This window comes from Ovis aries, chromosome 21 (genome assembly GCF_016772045.2).
Source record: "Ovis aries strain OAR_USU_Benz2616 breed Rambouillet chromosome 21, ARS-UI_Ramb_v3.0, whole genome shotgun sequence".
Taxonomy (NCBI): Eukaryota; Metazoa; Chordata; class Mammalia; order Artiodactyla; family Bovidae; genus Ovis; species Ovis aries.
This window is the reverse complement of record NC_056074.1, coordinates 41615807-41630348: the sequence shown is the minus strand read 5'-3', so window position 1 is coordinate 41630348 and position 14542 is coordinate 41615807. Positions and strand designations below refer to the sequence as shown.

Sequence of the window (14542 nt, the reverse complement as noted above, 5' to 3'; positions counted from 1 at the left end):
CCCTCCCTCCGCGTCTCCGCCTCGCCCCCGCCCTCAAAGCACGTTGGGGGCGGGGCCGGGGGCGGGGCGCAGGTGAGGCTCCGGGCCCCAGCGGCGGGAAAAGGCAGCCTACGCAGCGCTCCAGGATTCGGTCCCTCCTCCCAGGAGGCGCCCCAGCCCCAGTCCTCGGCTCCGCCCGGCTGGGTCACCTGAGCTGTGCTCTGGGCCTCAACCATCCTGTTACCCCGTAGAGGTGGAGCCCAGGGAAGCAGGGGTGAGGACCCAGGTCTTGGAGAGGACCAGACACGGTGGGTCTTAAGTGGAGGCACCCCAGACTTATTTCTTTTTGCTGGTTGGTCTTGGCACTTCCACGCGGCTTCAGGGGATGTCAGGCTGGATTTAGAACGAACCCACAGGCTCACAAGGGGTCCTCGGGGCCACCTTGGAGGTAGGCTGGGCGGGGCTGAGCAGGTTCAGGGCCGCGGAAGAGGGAAGTGACTTGTCTAATGTCACTGCAGTCGAACCTGCCAGGGTAGGTAGGGGCAGGAACCCAGGCCTGGGCACCACCTCCGAGCCACCTGGAGAACCAGCCTCTGCCCTTTCCGAATTCCAGGAAAGCCCGGGTCTCCAGCAGGTGGGATGGGGCTCAGGGGAAGTGATGTTCACGGAGCACCTACCCAGAGGGTGCTTGACACCTGTCGGCTCATCTTACCCTCCCAGCAGCCCTGAGTGTTGGAGGGGGTCTCATTTAAAGCTGAGGAAACAGGCCAAGGGGGCCACGGTCAGGATTCAAATCCAAGTCCTAAGGCCATTACCCACAGTGTCTCACCTTGGTACCCCTCACCAGGCCCCCCCACCCCCACCCCACACTGAGCAGAGCAAGCCTGCTGCTGAGGGTCTCTTTATTTCCATCTCGGTCTCAAGGCCAGCTCCCCTCTCTAGGGCTCCAGGCCCCTGAGCCCAGCAGCTGAGTGTTTATAAATAAATAAATTACAAAAGTGGGTGGGGGAGCAGCCCAGACGCCCTCCCGAGGGCAGGGGCTCAGTGCTCAGTGAGTGAGAGCTGCAGGATCCGCTGTAGGTCTTCCTCCTCCTGCTGCCCCCGGCGCTCCCGCTCCTCCTGCTCCCGCGAGGACAGCTCCAGGGCCAGGCGAAGCTGCTCCTCAAAGCTGGGGGGGGCCGGAGTTGGGGGCGTCCTGTGTGGGGAGCCCAGACCCCCGGGCTCTGTGGACATCCTCAGGCTTTCCTGGAGGGCCCTTCCAGGCCAGGCATAAGAGGGGAGAGCAGACCCGTGAGCGCTAAGGCTGGGGAGGGGACCAAGGGCTGGGCCACGGCTGTGGAGGGCACACATAAGGGCAGGGAGGCTGGGACGGGAAGACCGGAGAGAAGAGACATGGCAGGGTCCTGTCTCCCCAGGCTTCATGCCTGCCACCCTCCCTGGTGGGCAGCCCTGAGGATGGAGCGTGGCCTCAGAGAGGGTGTGGGGTCCTGGGGCCAGCACCTCCCCACTCCCTACTCCCCACCAGCCAAGAGCCCCCAGGGCTGGCAGGACCCGTGAGCCAGGGCAGGGCTGAGACCTGGCCCTGGTCGGTCCCAGCGAGCTCACCGCTCCAGCTGAAGCTGCTCTTCGTAGGCTGTGGCCTGGGCATGGTGGACACCAGGCCGGGTGTTGGTTAGGGCTTCCCAGACAGTCACCTGCAGCAGCCAGAGCCCCGAGCTGTCACCTCTGCCACCCAGGCCCACGCCCAGGGCCCAGCCCGGCCCACACCCCACCTGCTCTGCCTCCGTGCCCGCCTCCAGGAGGCTCTGCTGGATGGCAAACTGCAGCAGGTCATCATCCTCGTCACGCAGGGGCTCGCTGCGCTCCGCACCCAGCACGCTGTACCCCTCGGGCACCTCGAACACAGCGGGGTCCACCTCACAGGGGAAGGGGCTCCCTGGGCGCAGCAGAGGGGTCGTGCTCAGCCCCCCTCCCTGGCACACAGAGGCGGGCAAACCTCACGGCCCCAGGCCCGCCCTCAGCGGTACCTGAAGTTGCGACAGCAGAGCCGGGCGCCGGCACCCACACCGAGCTCAGGGGCTCATCGCAGCCACACAGGTTGCTGAAGGTGATGCGGGCGTTGAGCACGTGGAAGAGGGGGATCTCTGTGAGGAGACCGGCAGCCTGAGCCAGCCCTGCTGCCACTCCCCTGGGCGGGGGGGTGGGGGGGGCGGCGGCGGCGGTGCTGCCTGGGACCCTCCTGCTGCCCCAACCACCCTCTCACCAATCTTGACTGGGAAGCCAGGCGGAAGGCGCAAGGTGATGAAGTCACGCAGCTTGGCAAAGTGAGCGTTGCTGATGGCCATCAGGTCAATGATGGGCGTCACCTGGTCCCCCAGGGACAGCGGGTGCTCCTCGCTCAGCCACAGCGTCGCCTTGAACCTGCCCGGCCAGCCGCAGGATGTGGGTCAAGGACCCTCTGGTGGCCCCTCTGCTGAGGCCCACCTACTCTGCCTCTGCGCATGCTGTCTGCTGTGCCTGGGGGGCCCTCTCTGCATAGCGGCCTCTGCCTGCTTACCCTGGGAGCTTATGTCCTTCTGGACCTACAGCCCAGGCTGTCCCCAGGCCCCAGGCTCAGCCTGGCCCATCCTCCTCCTCAGCCCACAGCCAGCACCTCATCCCCCCCTCACCCCCCCCACACACAGTTTAGGACTGTACCACTAGGGACACATCCCAGCCCCTGCCTGAGGGAGCCCACGTGAAGCTCCAGGTAGAGCGCAGGGCCCATGGGAAATTCTAGAACTCACAGCTTATCAGGGCCTCCCAGCACCTCGTGAGCGGATGGTCAAATGCGACTGTTCTCATTTTACCGAGGGGGGTCTAGACTCTCAGAGGGGAAGATGATTCCTCAGGCCCCAAAGCCAGGAGGTGTGAGAGCCTCGTGCCTTTCCCCTCTGCCACAAGCTGGCCCCCAGCAGGTACTTATTTAATTGAACAGAAAGCCATCCATTCATTCACCAGGAAGAGTGACCAGGCCTCTAAGCAAAGCCCCAAGCTGGATGCTGAGGACCATCGTAGCCAAAGCCAGACCTCTGCCCCCAGGGAATAGTCTAGAAGGCAGCTGGCTGGGTGAATGGTCCCTCCACTCCAGGGGGCCCCGTGTGTGAGGGGAATCTACAAGGGCTTGGGGACACACAGGGAAGCCTGCAACCAGCCCTCAGACCTCACCTCTGTACTTTGCTGGACATCTCAATGGGGCGGCCGATGTTCCTCGACTCCAGGCTGAAGTTGGGGTCAAAGTATTCATCGGGGGAAATGGCTGTGGGGTTTGTAGGGCTGGCTGCCTGCTGCACAGGAGCCTGCATGGGCCCCAGGACTAGGCTTAGTGCTCCGGAGGCACTGGCCTGGCCCTGCTCAGTGGCCCCTGCCAGCCAGCCCCCAGCACCCACCCCCCAGCCCTGGCTCACCCCATTGTGGGAGGAGTGCTGCTGGGCAATGCCAAGGAAGGACTGGAATGGAGTCTTCCCCCCTAAGGAGAAGGGGTGGAGCCCATCAGGGGACCTGGGGCCATGCCCCCAGACAGCCCACACCCACCTTCCACCCTGGGAGCCTCCTGGGTACTGGGAGGCAGAGTAGACGGGAATGGGGATGCCTCCCAGCTTGGCCCAGACACTGGCCCTGATCCCACACAAGGGTGATCCCCCCCATACGGTGTGACTGGGCAGCGGGTAGGCGCACCTGGGTTTACCTTTGATCCTCGCCTTGTCCTGATCAGAGAGGTGCTCCGTGCGTGTGCGTGTCACCAGCTCCACGTTGGTGGCACTGTACACCTGGGGAGCAGGGGGGACACGGGGAGCTGGGGGCTCGGAGCCTGTTCCCCACATTTAGCCTCACTAGCACAGGACCCAAGGCCTCTTGTCTCCAGGGACAGGTGAGATCTCGCTCCCTGCAGTGGAGGTGGTGGGGTTTGAACCCCAGGGTGTCACTAATGAGGGGAAACGCTCCTCGCTTCATCTTGGTGATCCAGGTGGGGGTCTGTGCTGTGGGTGATCCCTGTGGGCTCAGCAGGGGCCACACGGGGCTTCTGGAGCCCGGGGACTGCTCAGTCTGTCCCTCCACATGGGGTGGATGCGGAGAAGGGGCAGAGTTCCTGGGCCTTGTCTCCTACCCCAGCCCCTACCACTAGGCTCTCCTGCCTTGGCCTCGTAGCCGCTAACGGTTTCCATCTTCTCAGACCGCCAGCCCCAGATACCACATTTGTTCCTGAAACAGACCAAAGAAGAGCTCATGAGGACTCACACCCCCTCAACTCTGGCCAAAGTCGTCCCTTCCAAAGACCCCCTCCAATTAGCCTTCCCGCCGGGAAACACACAAGAACCTTGAAGAGGCTGCCTGGACAGCTCAGACAAATGAACAGAGGATTGAGAACAAGGAAGTACTGGGGAATTGTCCACTTTTGCTAACAGTGTTGGGGCTCAGTTTAAAAACATCTTTATCTGTTACAGTCATGTACAGATGCATGTACTGTTGATAAGGCATCTGGGATGTGCTTTAAAGGAAAAGAAAAAAGGAAAAAAGTGTGGAAGAGTAGAGTCAACAAGATTGGCAAAATGTTGGGAATTCCCTGGTGGTCCGGTGGTTAGGACTCAGTGCTTCCACTGCAGGGGGCATGGGTTCGATCCCTGGTCAAGGAACTAAGATCTTGCGTGCCACAGCACAGCCAAAAAAAAAAAAAAAGCAAAATGTTGATACATGTTAAAGTTTGAGTGATGAGTACATTATACTAGTCTGTGTGCTTTAAATTTTCCACAATAAAAATTTAAAAATATGTCTGACTCAATACTAGTTGAAGACTTTATAACCCCACCTTCAAGAAGGGAAAGAACAAGTAGACAGATCAACAAGGAAACGGAAGACTTGACCACGCTATAAACTAGACTTGATAGACGTCCTTGGGACACTTCACCCAACAGCAACAGAATACACATCCTTCAGGACAGACTATATGCTCGGCCATGAAAGAAACCTCAACAAAACTGAAAGGAAAGCAATTATACAAAGTATGTTCTCCAACTCCAGGAGTTGGTGGTGGACAGGGAAGCCTGGCATGCTGCGGTCCATGAGGACGCAAAGAGTAGCACCCAACTGAGCAACTGAACTGGCAGACTGATGTTTTCCAGTCACGACTGAATGAAATTAGAATTAAAAACAGAGAAAAAAAAATTGGGAACTCATGAACATGTGAAAAGTAACTCACTCCTGAAGGACCAATGCATCAAACAATAAATCAAAAGTAAGATCAGAAAATACTTTGAGATGAATGGAAATGAATATACAACATATCAAAACTTGTGGGACACAACTACAGCAATGCTCACAGGGAGATGTGTAGCTGTGACCTAATCTTCCACAGTAAGACACTGGGAAAATAGCAAACTAAACCCACAGCAAGCAGAAGGAAGTAAATAACAAATATCAGAGCGAAAAATAATGAAGGATAGGAAAACAATAGAGAAAACTGATTCAACCAAAAGCTGGTTCTCTGAAAAGATCAATGGAATCGACAGGAAAAGAGAGAAGACTCAAATTACCAGAATCAGAAAGAGAGGGCATTACCACTGACATTACAGAAATAAAAAGGATTATTAATTAATTAATTATTGCTCAGTCGTGTCCACCTCTTTGCAACCCCATGGACTGTAGCCTATCAGGCTCCTCCGTCCCTGGGATTTTCCAGGCAAGAGTGCTGGAGTGGATAGAACAATATGTTGAAAAATTGTACCCCAACAAATTAGATAATTTAGATGAAATGAACAAATCCTAGAGACACCTAGAGCTTTCCTGGTGGCTTAGATGGTAAAGAGTCTGCCTGCAGCATGGGAAACCTAGATTCGATTCCTGGGTCAGGAAGATCCCCTGGAGAAGGAAACGGCAAACCTCTTCAGTATTCTTGCCTGGAAAAATTCCATGGACAGAGGAGCCTGGCAGTCTATAGCGCATGGGGTCCTAAAGGGTTGGACATGACTGAGTGACTTCACTTTCACTTTCAGAGAGACCCAAACTACCAATACTAACCTAAGAAACAGATGCTCTAATAGATTTGTAATGGGAAAGGGGATTGAAGTAGTAAAAATAAAAATAAACAAAAAAACTACCCAGAGTAAAGCCCAGCCCAGACAGTTTCACCAAAGAATCCCACCACACTTTTAAAGAAGAATTAACACCAATTATTCACAAACTTTTACAAAAAAATAGACTAGGAGGTGACATGCCTAACTCATTCTGAGGCATTGCCCAGATACTAAAGCCAGACAAAGCTGGTACCAAAAAACTATAAAACATTGTCTCTTACGAACATGGACACAAAATACTAGCCAACCAAATCTAGCAATATATGAAAAGAATTATACACCATGACAAAGCTAAATTTATCCCAGAGATACAGCATTGGTTCAACATCAGATTGAGGGCAGGAGGAGAAGGGGGCGACAGAGGATGAGATGGTTGGATGGCATCATCGACTCAATGGACATGAGTTTGAGCAAACTCTGGAGACAGTGAAGGACAGGAAAGCCTGGTGTGTTCCAATACATGGAGTCACAAAGAGTGGGCACGACTGAGTGACTAAACAACAACACAAACCAATAGAATAAAAATAAAAGTCGTACGGTCACATCAATAGACACAGAAAAAGCATTTGACAAACCTCAAACCCTTTCGTGACAAAAACACTCAACAAACTAGGAACAGAAGGGAACTTCCTCCACCTGATAAAGGGAAGCCTACAACTAACCTCACACTAAATGATGAAAGACTGACCTTTCCCCCTAAGCTCAGAAACAAGATAAAGATGTCTGCTCTTACCACTCCCATTCAACATTCTACTGGTAGTTCCAGACAAGGCAATTAGACAAGAAAAAGAAATAAAAGGGATTTGGGTTGGAAAGGAAGTAGTAAAACTATTAACAGATGACATGATCTTACATATAAAAAATCATGAGGAATCCACTAAAAACCCTTTAGAACTAAAAAAGTGAGTCTGACAAGGTTGCAGGATATAAGATCAGTATACAAAACTCCATTATGTTTTTATAGATTTGCAATGACCAATTGAAAATGTAATTAAGAAAATAATCTATAGTAGCATCAAAAAGAATAAATTAGAATAAATTTATTTACTCTAAGTGCAAAACACTCTGAAAACTACAAAACATCACTGAAAAAAAAAATTAAAGATCTAAAATGAGAAAATAACCTATGTCCATGGCAGAAGTCTTAACATTATTAAAATGGCACTATTCTTCAGACTATTTTACAGATTCAACACAAACACTATCCCACCTGACTTCTTTGTAGAAACAGATAAATTGAGCCTGGAATCCATATGAAATTGCAAGGGACCCACCCAGAATACTTAAAATAATTCTGAGAAAGAAGAACAAAGTCGGAAAACTCATATGTTCTGATTTCAAAAACTTATTACAAAGCAATGTGTGATTAATAAGATAGTGTGGTACTGGCATAAACAGAGTCATACAGATCAGTGGAATAGAATTGCGAATATAGAAACAAACCCATTTGTCTCTGGTCAACTGATTTTCCCACAAGGGTGCCAAGACCATTTAATGGGAATTAATAGTCTTTTGAACAAAGAGTGCAGGGAGAAGTAGACAGTCACATACACAAGAATGACGCTGAACCCTCACCTCTCACCATATACAAATATTAATTCAAAATATATCAAAGAGCTAAGTGTGAGAGCTAAAACCAGAAAACTTTCAGAACAAAACATAAGGGAAAATCTTCATGACTTTGGATTTGACAACAAAGTATTGTTAGATATAAAACTAAAAGCACAAGCAACCAAAGGAAAAATAGATAAACTGGACTTCAGGAAAATTAAAAACTTGTGCTTCAAAGGACACCCTCAAGAAAGTGAAAAGACAACCCACAGAATGGGAGAAAAATGTTTGCAAATCAGGTACTTAATAAGGGATTTATATCCAGAATACCTGAAGAACTCTTGTACATCAATATAAGATTACCTGATTTGTAAAGTGGGCAAAGGATCTGAATAGACACTTCTCCAAAGAAGATACACAAATGGCCAACAAGCACAGGAAAAGTTGCTCAGTATCATTAGTCATTAAGGAAATGTAAATCAAAACCACAACGAATAGCACTTCGTACCCACCAGGATGGTGATAACCCCCAAATAAATAAATGAGTGGTAAGTGATGGTGAGGAGAAACTGAAACCCTCATATACTGCTGATGGGGATGTAAAATGCCACAGCCCCTTCAGTGAATAGTCTGGCAGCTCTTCAAACAACTGAACATCTGTGTTTAATTAGCACATGACCTAGCAATTCCACTCCTAGGTAAATACCCAAGAGAAATGAAAACATACGTCCACACAAAAACTTGTACACTCACGTTGAGGGCAGCACTATTCAGAGTCTAATATCAACAGTCAAAGGGGGAAATAATCCTTAGGACCGTCAATGGACGAATGAATAAACAAAATGTGGGGTATTCATACAATGGATCTGGCCGTGAAAAGGAATGAAGTCATTACATGCTACAGCTTGGATGAGGCTTGAAACCATTATGCTAAGCCAGAGAGGCCAGTGACAAAAGACTGCACATATTGTCTTATTCTATTCATCTGAAGATCCAGAACAGGGAAATTTATGGAGACAGAACGTAGATTAGCTGGGGGCAGGGATGAGGGGATGGGAGTCAATGAAAGGGGACAGGGTTTCTTTTTCGAGGTGACAAAAATGTTCTAAAGTTGGATGGTGGTGCTGGTTACATACCTGTGAATATACTAAAGACCAATGAATTGTACACTTAAAACAGGTAAACTGTATGGAATATAAACTTATTATCTCAAGAAAGCTGTTTTTTTCTTTTTTTTTTTTCAAGTGTTTCTGAAGTCTGCTTTGGAACTGGGGTATGTGTTGTTGTGATAGGCTCCTCGCCCACTCACAAAGGACCCTGGCCTAGACACACCTGCACCCCTGAGAAGCCAGCTCTGGTACAAACAGCTGCCCTGGACCACAGCCTCAATCCTTGTCTCATGGGAAAGCATGTGAGGTCAGATGTCAGGAAACTGGGGACACCCTGACCTAGCCTCCTCCCCTGGAGACAGCTGCCAGTACAGACAGGCGTGCAGGGGCTTGAAGGTGTCACAGGTCCCAGACCAGCAGGTGGTCCAGGAGTCACTGGGCCTGCAGTGACCCACCCCGCCCCATCCAAGTGGCCTTTGCCGGTGGCTCAGCCTCCCAGAGGCCTGAACCAGAGCCCTGCCCGCAGCGTGGCCAGGGCCCCAACTGACCTCTCGAAGGCCACGTTTCGAGTGTCCAGGTGGGTGGAGACGATGGGAGAGGTGAGGCGACTGGCCACGTGCTCCTCGCTGGGCCGCATGGCGGCCAGCAGCACTTCGGGCTCGTGCAGCGCGAGCCCTAGAGTCTCCGTGTGCACCACCTGCCGGTCGTGGTCGACCTCCATCACCAAGGCTCCGGCCTCTGCGCGCCAGCATGGGGGTGTGAGGGTGACCGATTAGTGTGAGGCCCAGATGGCAGCCGCAGGGCCCACCCTGGGACCCCTCAGCCGCCCACTGCTGCCAGCTGTGGCCTCAGGCTCCGGGTCCCCCCACCCCACCTCCATCAGACAAAGGGCGGCACTGTCCTCACAGGAAGGCCCGGGACCCTGGTCTGCCGCAGGCTGGCGGGGACCGCCCCCCGCCCCCTGAGCTCACCCTGGCCCTTGAAGATGAAGCTCCTCCGGCCACGCTGCCAAGTCATGTGCTCAAAGCCCAGGAGGCTGGTGTCCACCCGCAGGCTCTCACCCCGCTTCCACACACGGTACACGTCACTCGGGCACATCTTGGACACCAGGGGCACTGCGGGGGGTCACAGAGGTCACTGGTGCTCTTTCCCCCAGGCCCCACCCCGGGCCCCCTGGGAGCCAAGAGGTAGGTCCCCACTCACCCCAGCTGGTGAACTCCCACTTCATCTCCACGTAGAAGTCGGGGGCCTGGGAGAGACCAGAGTGGCAGTCAGGGCCCTCCCTGCCTGCAGCAGGGCCAGCCCCCGCAGGGCGCCCAGCCCCTCGGCGGGTCTCGATGTATCTCTGTGGTCCAGCTCACCCCCCACCCCAGCCAAAGGCTGCCCAGCAAAGGGTGGGCCACGTGCGGCCTAAACAGGTCCTCAGGCTATCAGCATCTGCAGGCCTGGGGGCCAGGCTCAAGCCCACCATTTGCCTGCTGAGGGGCCTGAGGGCGCTTCTGCCCCCTCTGGGTCCCAGAGTCTTCATCTGAAAAGGGGACACAGTGACTCCCTCTGGGCCTAACCCATGGGGTGGAGGGTACAAGGCAGCGAACTCTCCCAGTGGGGCACCCCTCCCCCCACCCACCGTGTGCTTTGAGAAGGGGGGTCGGGGGTCCAGGCCACATCCGCTAAATTGGATGAAATCCTCCTTCCAGGAAATGTGCGTGAACTGGGAGACCCACCACCTAAAGCTCTGTTGAAATTTCTGGCACATCAGCAGGCTAGTGGTAGGGTTGAGCCTGGTCTCTTGGCCTGCAGATGGTTATAGCCTGAGGACTCGCAGACCTATTTGAAGGCCCACCCTTTCTTGGGCAGGGTTTGGCTGGGGTGGGGGATGAGCTGGACCACAGAGACACATCCAGAGGACACATCAGAGAGGAACTTCTACATTGGCAAAGGCTTTCCTCCCCAAGGGCCTGCTCTCAGCCACGGGGGCCGGGATGCCCCTCTTTCCTGTCTGACCCTGGGCTGGGGTCCAGAGGGAGGGACCCCACTGACAGGGGTCAGGAAAGCTTGCTGCACAGGCTAGGTGCCCTTCCACGGCCGGGCCTGTGGGGTGACCCCGCAGAGTTTGTCATGGCCCCCTCCATGGCACCCCACGCTCCCCGCCCAGGCCACACCCCCACGCCCTGCTGCACCTGGCGGAGTTTGTTGAGCAGTTCCGGAATGCCGGCCAGCCTCTGCGTGGCCCTCTGGTAGTCCCGATACTGGAGCACCAGCTGCACCATCTCAGGGTCCCCAGTGCTGACGGCCTCCTGCAGGACTGGGGGCACTTGGCAGCTGAGGGGTGTCCCCTAGACGGCCCCAGGCTGGGCCACTCACTCCCCCACACCACCCCCTGCTGCCAGCCTCAAGGAAGCCCCTCTTTGCTTCTGCAGTACCTGCCCAGCCCTGACAGCTCTCTTTGCCCACGTTGGCATTGTGTCGAAGGAGGACTCTCACGGACTCCAGGTTCCCTAGGGACACGGCCAGCTCCAGCGGGGTTCGCCCCCGGGGGTCTTCCTGTTCAATGTCATGCTGGGGGAGATGGGACACAGCAGGGCAAGTAAGGAGAGGCCAGAGCAAGGAGGCCGCGGGGATGAACAGGGGCGGGAGTCACTGCAGACAGGCGGTGGAAATGGCACCAGCGGCCTGAGTGTCCTGGCAAGGGAAGAGAGGGGGGCAGGTGGGAAGGGCTTGCCCACCTCTCCTGCCCTCTGCCAGGGTCAGAGCTGGGGCCCGGTGGAGGGGTGCGTCTGGTCAGGTAGAGATGTAGCCGCTGACGTCAAGAATCAGGACTGGCCTGGGGACCAGGACCAAGCAGCTTTTCTCAGCCTGGGCTCAGGGGTGATGCAGCGCGAGTTCGGAGGCTGGATGCAGTGCGAAGTGGGGAGATCGGCAGGCCCAGGCCCAGCGCTGGGAGCCCAGAGGCCAGGAGCACAAGCTCAAGGGGCAGGTGACCTGGACTTCTGGACCTCCGGGGAGAGGGAGCCGGGCGGGCGGCCTCCGGGATGGAGAGCACAGATTTGGGGGTGGGGAGGACAGGAGGCCCGCCCCGGGACCCGGTGGACCTCCTCACCTGGCGGCTGTGCAGCGCGGCCTCCAGTTCGCGGTGTCGGTTCGCCCAGACGAGCCGATGCAGCGGGAAGGTGGGACCCGGGCCTGCCATGCTGGGCCTCAGCGCCGCATCCCGGGAGGACCGGCGGGCGGGCGCGGCGGGGGCGGCCCGGTACCCCCTCGGCTTGGGGACCTGGCGCGGCCCCCTCTTCTCCAGTCCGCGCCGCGCCGGAGCTGCGCCCACCGCAGCCCCCGCGCCCCCGGCGGCAGTGGCGGCGGCGGCGGCGGCGGCGCAGGCGGCGGGGAGGGGGGGCCCGGCGGGCGGGGCGGCGCCGGGGCGGGGCGGGGCGTCGGGCGTGGTGCCCACCGTGCTTCACAGCCATCGAAACCTCGGAGAAGCTGGCACGCGCCGGGGACGGGCGAGGGGCGCTGCCAAGCAGCGCTGCCGGCCACGGGCGCCAGGGCAGAAGCCAGGCCTCGGGTCTCAGCCCCGGGTCTCGGCCGGGAAGGGTCTGCGGAGGGCGTTCCGGGGGGCGGGGCCAGGCTGCAGCTCAGCCCGCGCCCTGCAGGGGGCGACCCAGGCACGGCGCAGACCGGTCCTCGCGGGTCCGGAAGGGGAAGAAGCGAGGCCAGGGGCCCGGCGGCCCGGAGAGCGGACGTGCGCGCGCGCGTGCGCGCCTGCGTGCTCGGCGGGCCGCGGTCCCGCGGCTGTAGGGTCGCCAGCGGTCCCGCGGCTGTTGGGTCACCAGCGTTCCCCCGGCAGCTCCCCTCCTTGACCATGCGCCCGATCTTCCTACCCCAGGCCCCGCGGGTACCCGAACATGCCTGACTGCGCGGGTTGGATGCGAGCTGCTGGTTTACCTCAACCCCATCACTTCTGAGATTCCCCTAAAAGCTGACCAGCTTTGCTTAAGGCCCCCTTCCTGGGCTGGACTGTGCCCTGGGGGATGGGAGTGGGGCGCACGGGAGGCAGGAATGGGAGTATGGGGAGGAGTGGGGAGCCGGCCTGGCTAGCTCTAGACCTTCCGGAGGGCCCTTCACTGCGAGGTGGCTGCTTTCAGCCGCCGCATGCACCGCTTTTGCAGAGGCTGCACTTTGCTGCCAGTGTCAGGAGAGGAAGGAGAGTTTCGAAATCAGAGCCAGCCTCCTCTGCCCGCACCGGAACCAGGGTGCAGGCCTTGCTGAGCTCTGGTGTATTACCCTAGCCTTAGCCTGGGTTTTGGCCCCAGACTTGGTGAGGCAGTGGCCGGGTTTGGCCAAGGCTGACCCTCAGGTTTCCATTTCTGTTTATAAAAAGGTCGTGCCATTTGATCTAGATGTTTAAGGTCTGTCTGCGGGCTGGGAGGCCCTAGTTAACGTTCTCACCTTACCCTCTCTTTGTGGCCAAGTGATTCCTGTGCTATCTAGGATGACTTAGCACTGTGGTGCCATCAAGTCATTATAATGTCCTTGGGCCTACGACAGCAGAGGCCTCTGAGTGTCTAGAACTCTAAAATCAGGCCCTACCAGACATGGAATGAATAAAGAAGATGTGGTACAGATATACAGTGGAATATTACTCAGCCATTAAAAAGAATGAAATAATGCCATTTGCAGCAACCTGGGTGGACCTAAGAGTGTCATACTGAGTGAAGTTAAGTGAGACAGAGAAGGAGAAATATCATATGACACCCTTTATATATGGAGTCTAAAAAGAAATGATACAAATGAACTTACCGAACAGAAAGAGACTCACAGATTTAGAAGACAAACTTATGGTGGCTGGGGGGAAGGGATACTTAGGGACTTTGGGAAGGTCATGTACACCTGCTATATTGAAAATGGATAACCGACAAAGACACTGCATAGCATCTGGAACTCTGTTCAGTGTTATGTGTAAGCCTGGATTGGGGAGGGTTTGGGAGAGCATGGATACATACATGTGTATGTATGGCTGAGGCCCTTTGCTGTTCACCTGAAGCTACCACGACATTGTTAATTGGCTATACCCCAATACAAGTGGTTTTGGTGATAAAAAAATTTTTTTTTAATAAAAATAAAATGCTGTAGCTCTTTCTAGCCTCCACCTTCCTTGAAAAGTGCTACCCGGTCCCCAAGCCCTCTTCACCCCAAATAGAACTGGACTGTCTCAGGCCCAGCCTGTCCTGATTTCTGCAGTCGTGAACACGACTCCCTACCGGTCCTTGACTCCTAATGCTGTTGTCGTCTCAAACCTTTTCCAGGACTCTTCCTGACTCCCAAATCAGGCTTCTCCCAGCTGAAAGCCTATCTGTTCCAACGTCACCCTGGTGCCACCTCTAGGACCACATTTCAGCTCCTTCTGGGACCCCTCTGTGCCCAAAGGCCCATGCAGTCCATCAGCAGGTCCCAAGCCACATGCAGCCACGTCCTCCCTCCTCCCTTCCAGCCAGCTCTGCTTCCTATCGTGGCTCTGAGTGACAGCTGGGCCCTCCTGGTGTATCATCATGGGCTCCAACCTCTTGTCCTCAAGTCCTGCCCATTCCCGCTGGGCCACGTTCTTTCCATCCGGCCTCTTTGCATCTCTTCCTCTACTACCACCATCATTATGACATCTCTTCCCTGGACAGAATGACGGGCCCATCCCCTGTCTCCCTGACTCGTCTCCTTCTGCACACTCTGCACGTGTAACCAGCATCTAGTTCTGCAGTCAGCTATCCAGTCACCACCCAGCCCTTGTCCAGAACCTTCAAGGAC

At 55.4% G+C, this 14542-nt stretch overlaps 1 protein-coding gene and 1 long non-coding RNA gene across 5 annotated transcripts; one reads left to right on the top strand and one right to left on the bottom strand.

Annotated features, from left to right (window-relative positions):
* Window positions 1-146: 146 nt before the first annotated feature.
* On the top strand, window positions 147-8857 carry LOC121817557 (uncharacterized). The gene is made up of 2 exons (XR_006057523.2): window positions 147-287; window positions 4193-8857. It is a non-coding gene; the product is annotated as an uncharacterized LOC121817557 (long non-coding RNA).
* ANKRD13D (ankyrin repeat domain 13D) lies at window positions 865-12098 on the bottom strand. 4 transcript variants are annotated; one of them, XM_027959298.2, is made up of 16 exons: window positions 11850-12098; window positions 11476-11573; window positions 11173-11308; window positions 10930-11054; window positions 9953-9998; window positions 9721-9864; window positions 9298-9487; window positions 4155-4221; window positions 3707-3788; window positions 3426-3487; window positions 3187-3317; window positions 2243-2400; window positions 2007-2123; window positions 1752-1915; window positions 1585-1673; window positions 865-1234 (listed from the first exon to the last, which is right to left on the bottom strand). In XM_027959298.2, exons 4-16 carry the CDS (start codon window positions 11017-11019, stop codon window positions 1021-1023), a joined length of 1554 nt encoding a protein of 517 aa, XP_027815099.1. In that variant the 5' UTR covers window positions 11020-11054; window positions 11173-11308; window positions 11476-11573; window positions 11850-12098; the 3' UTR covers window positions 865-1020. The 4 variants fall into 4 exon arrangements, with proteins under 4 accessions (XP_027815099.1, XP_042094160.1, XP_027815098.1 ...); XM_042238226.2 differs by lacking the exon at window positions 11476-11573 and having other exon boundaries at window positions 11173-11431; XM_027959297.2 differs by lacking the exon at window positions 11476-11573.
* Window positions 12099-14542: the final 2444 nt, after the last annotated feature.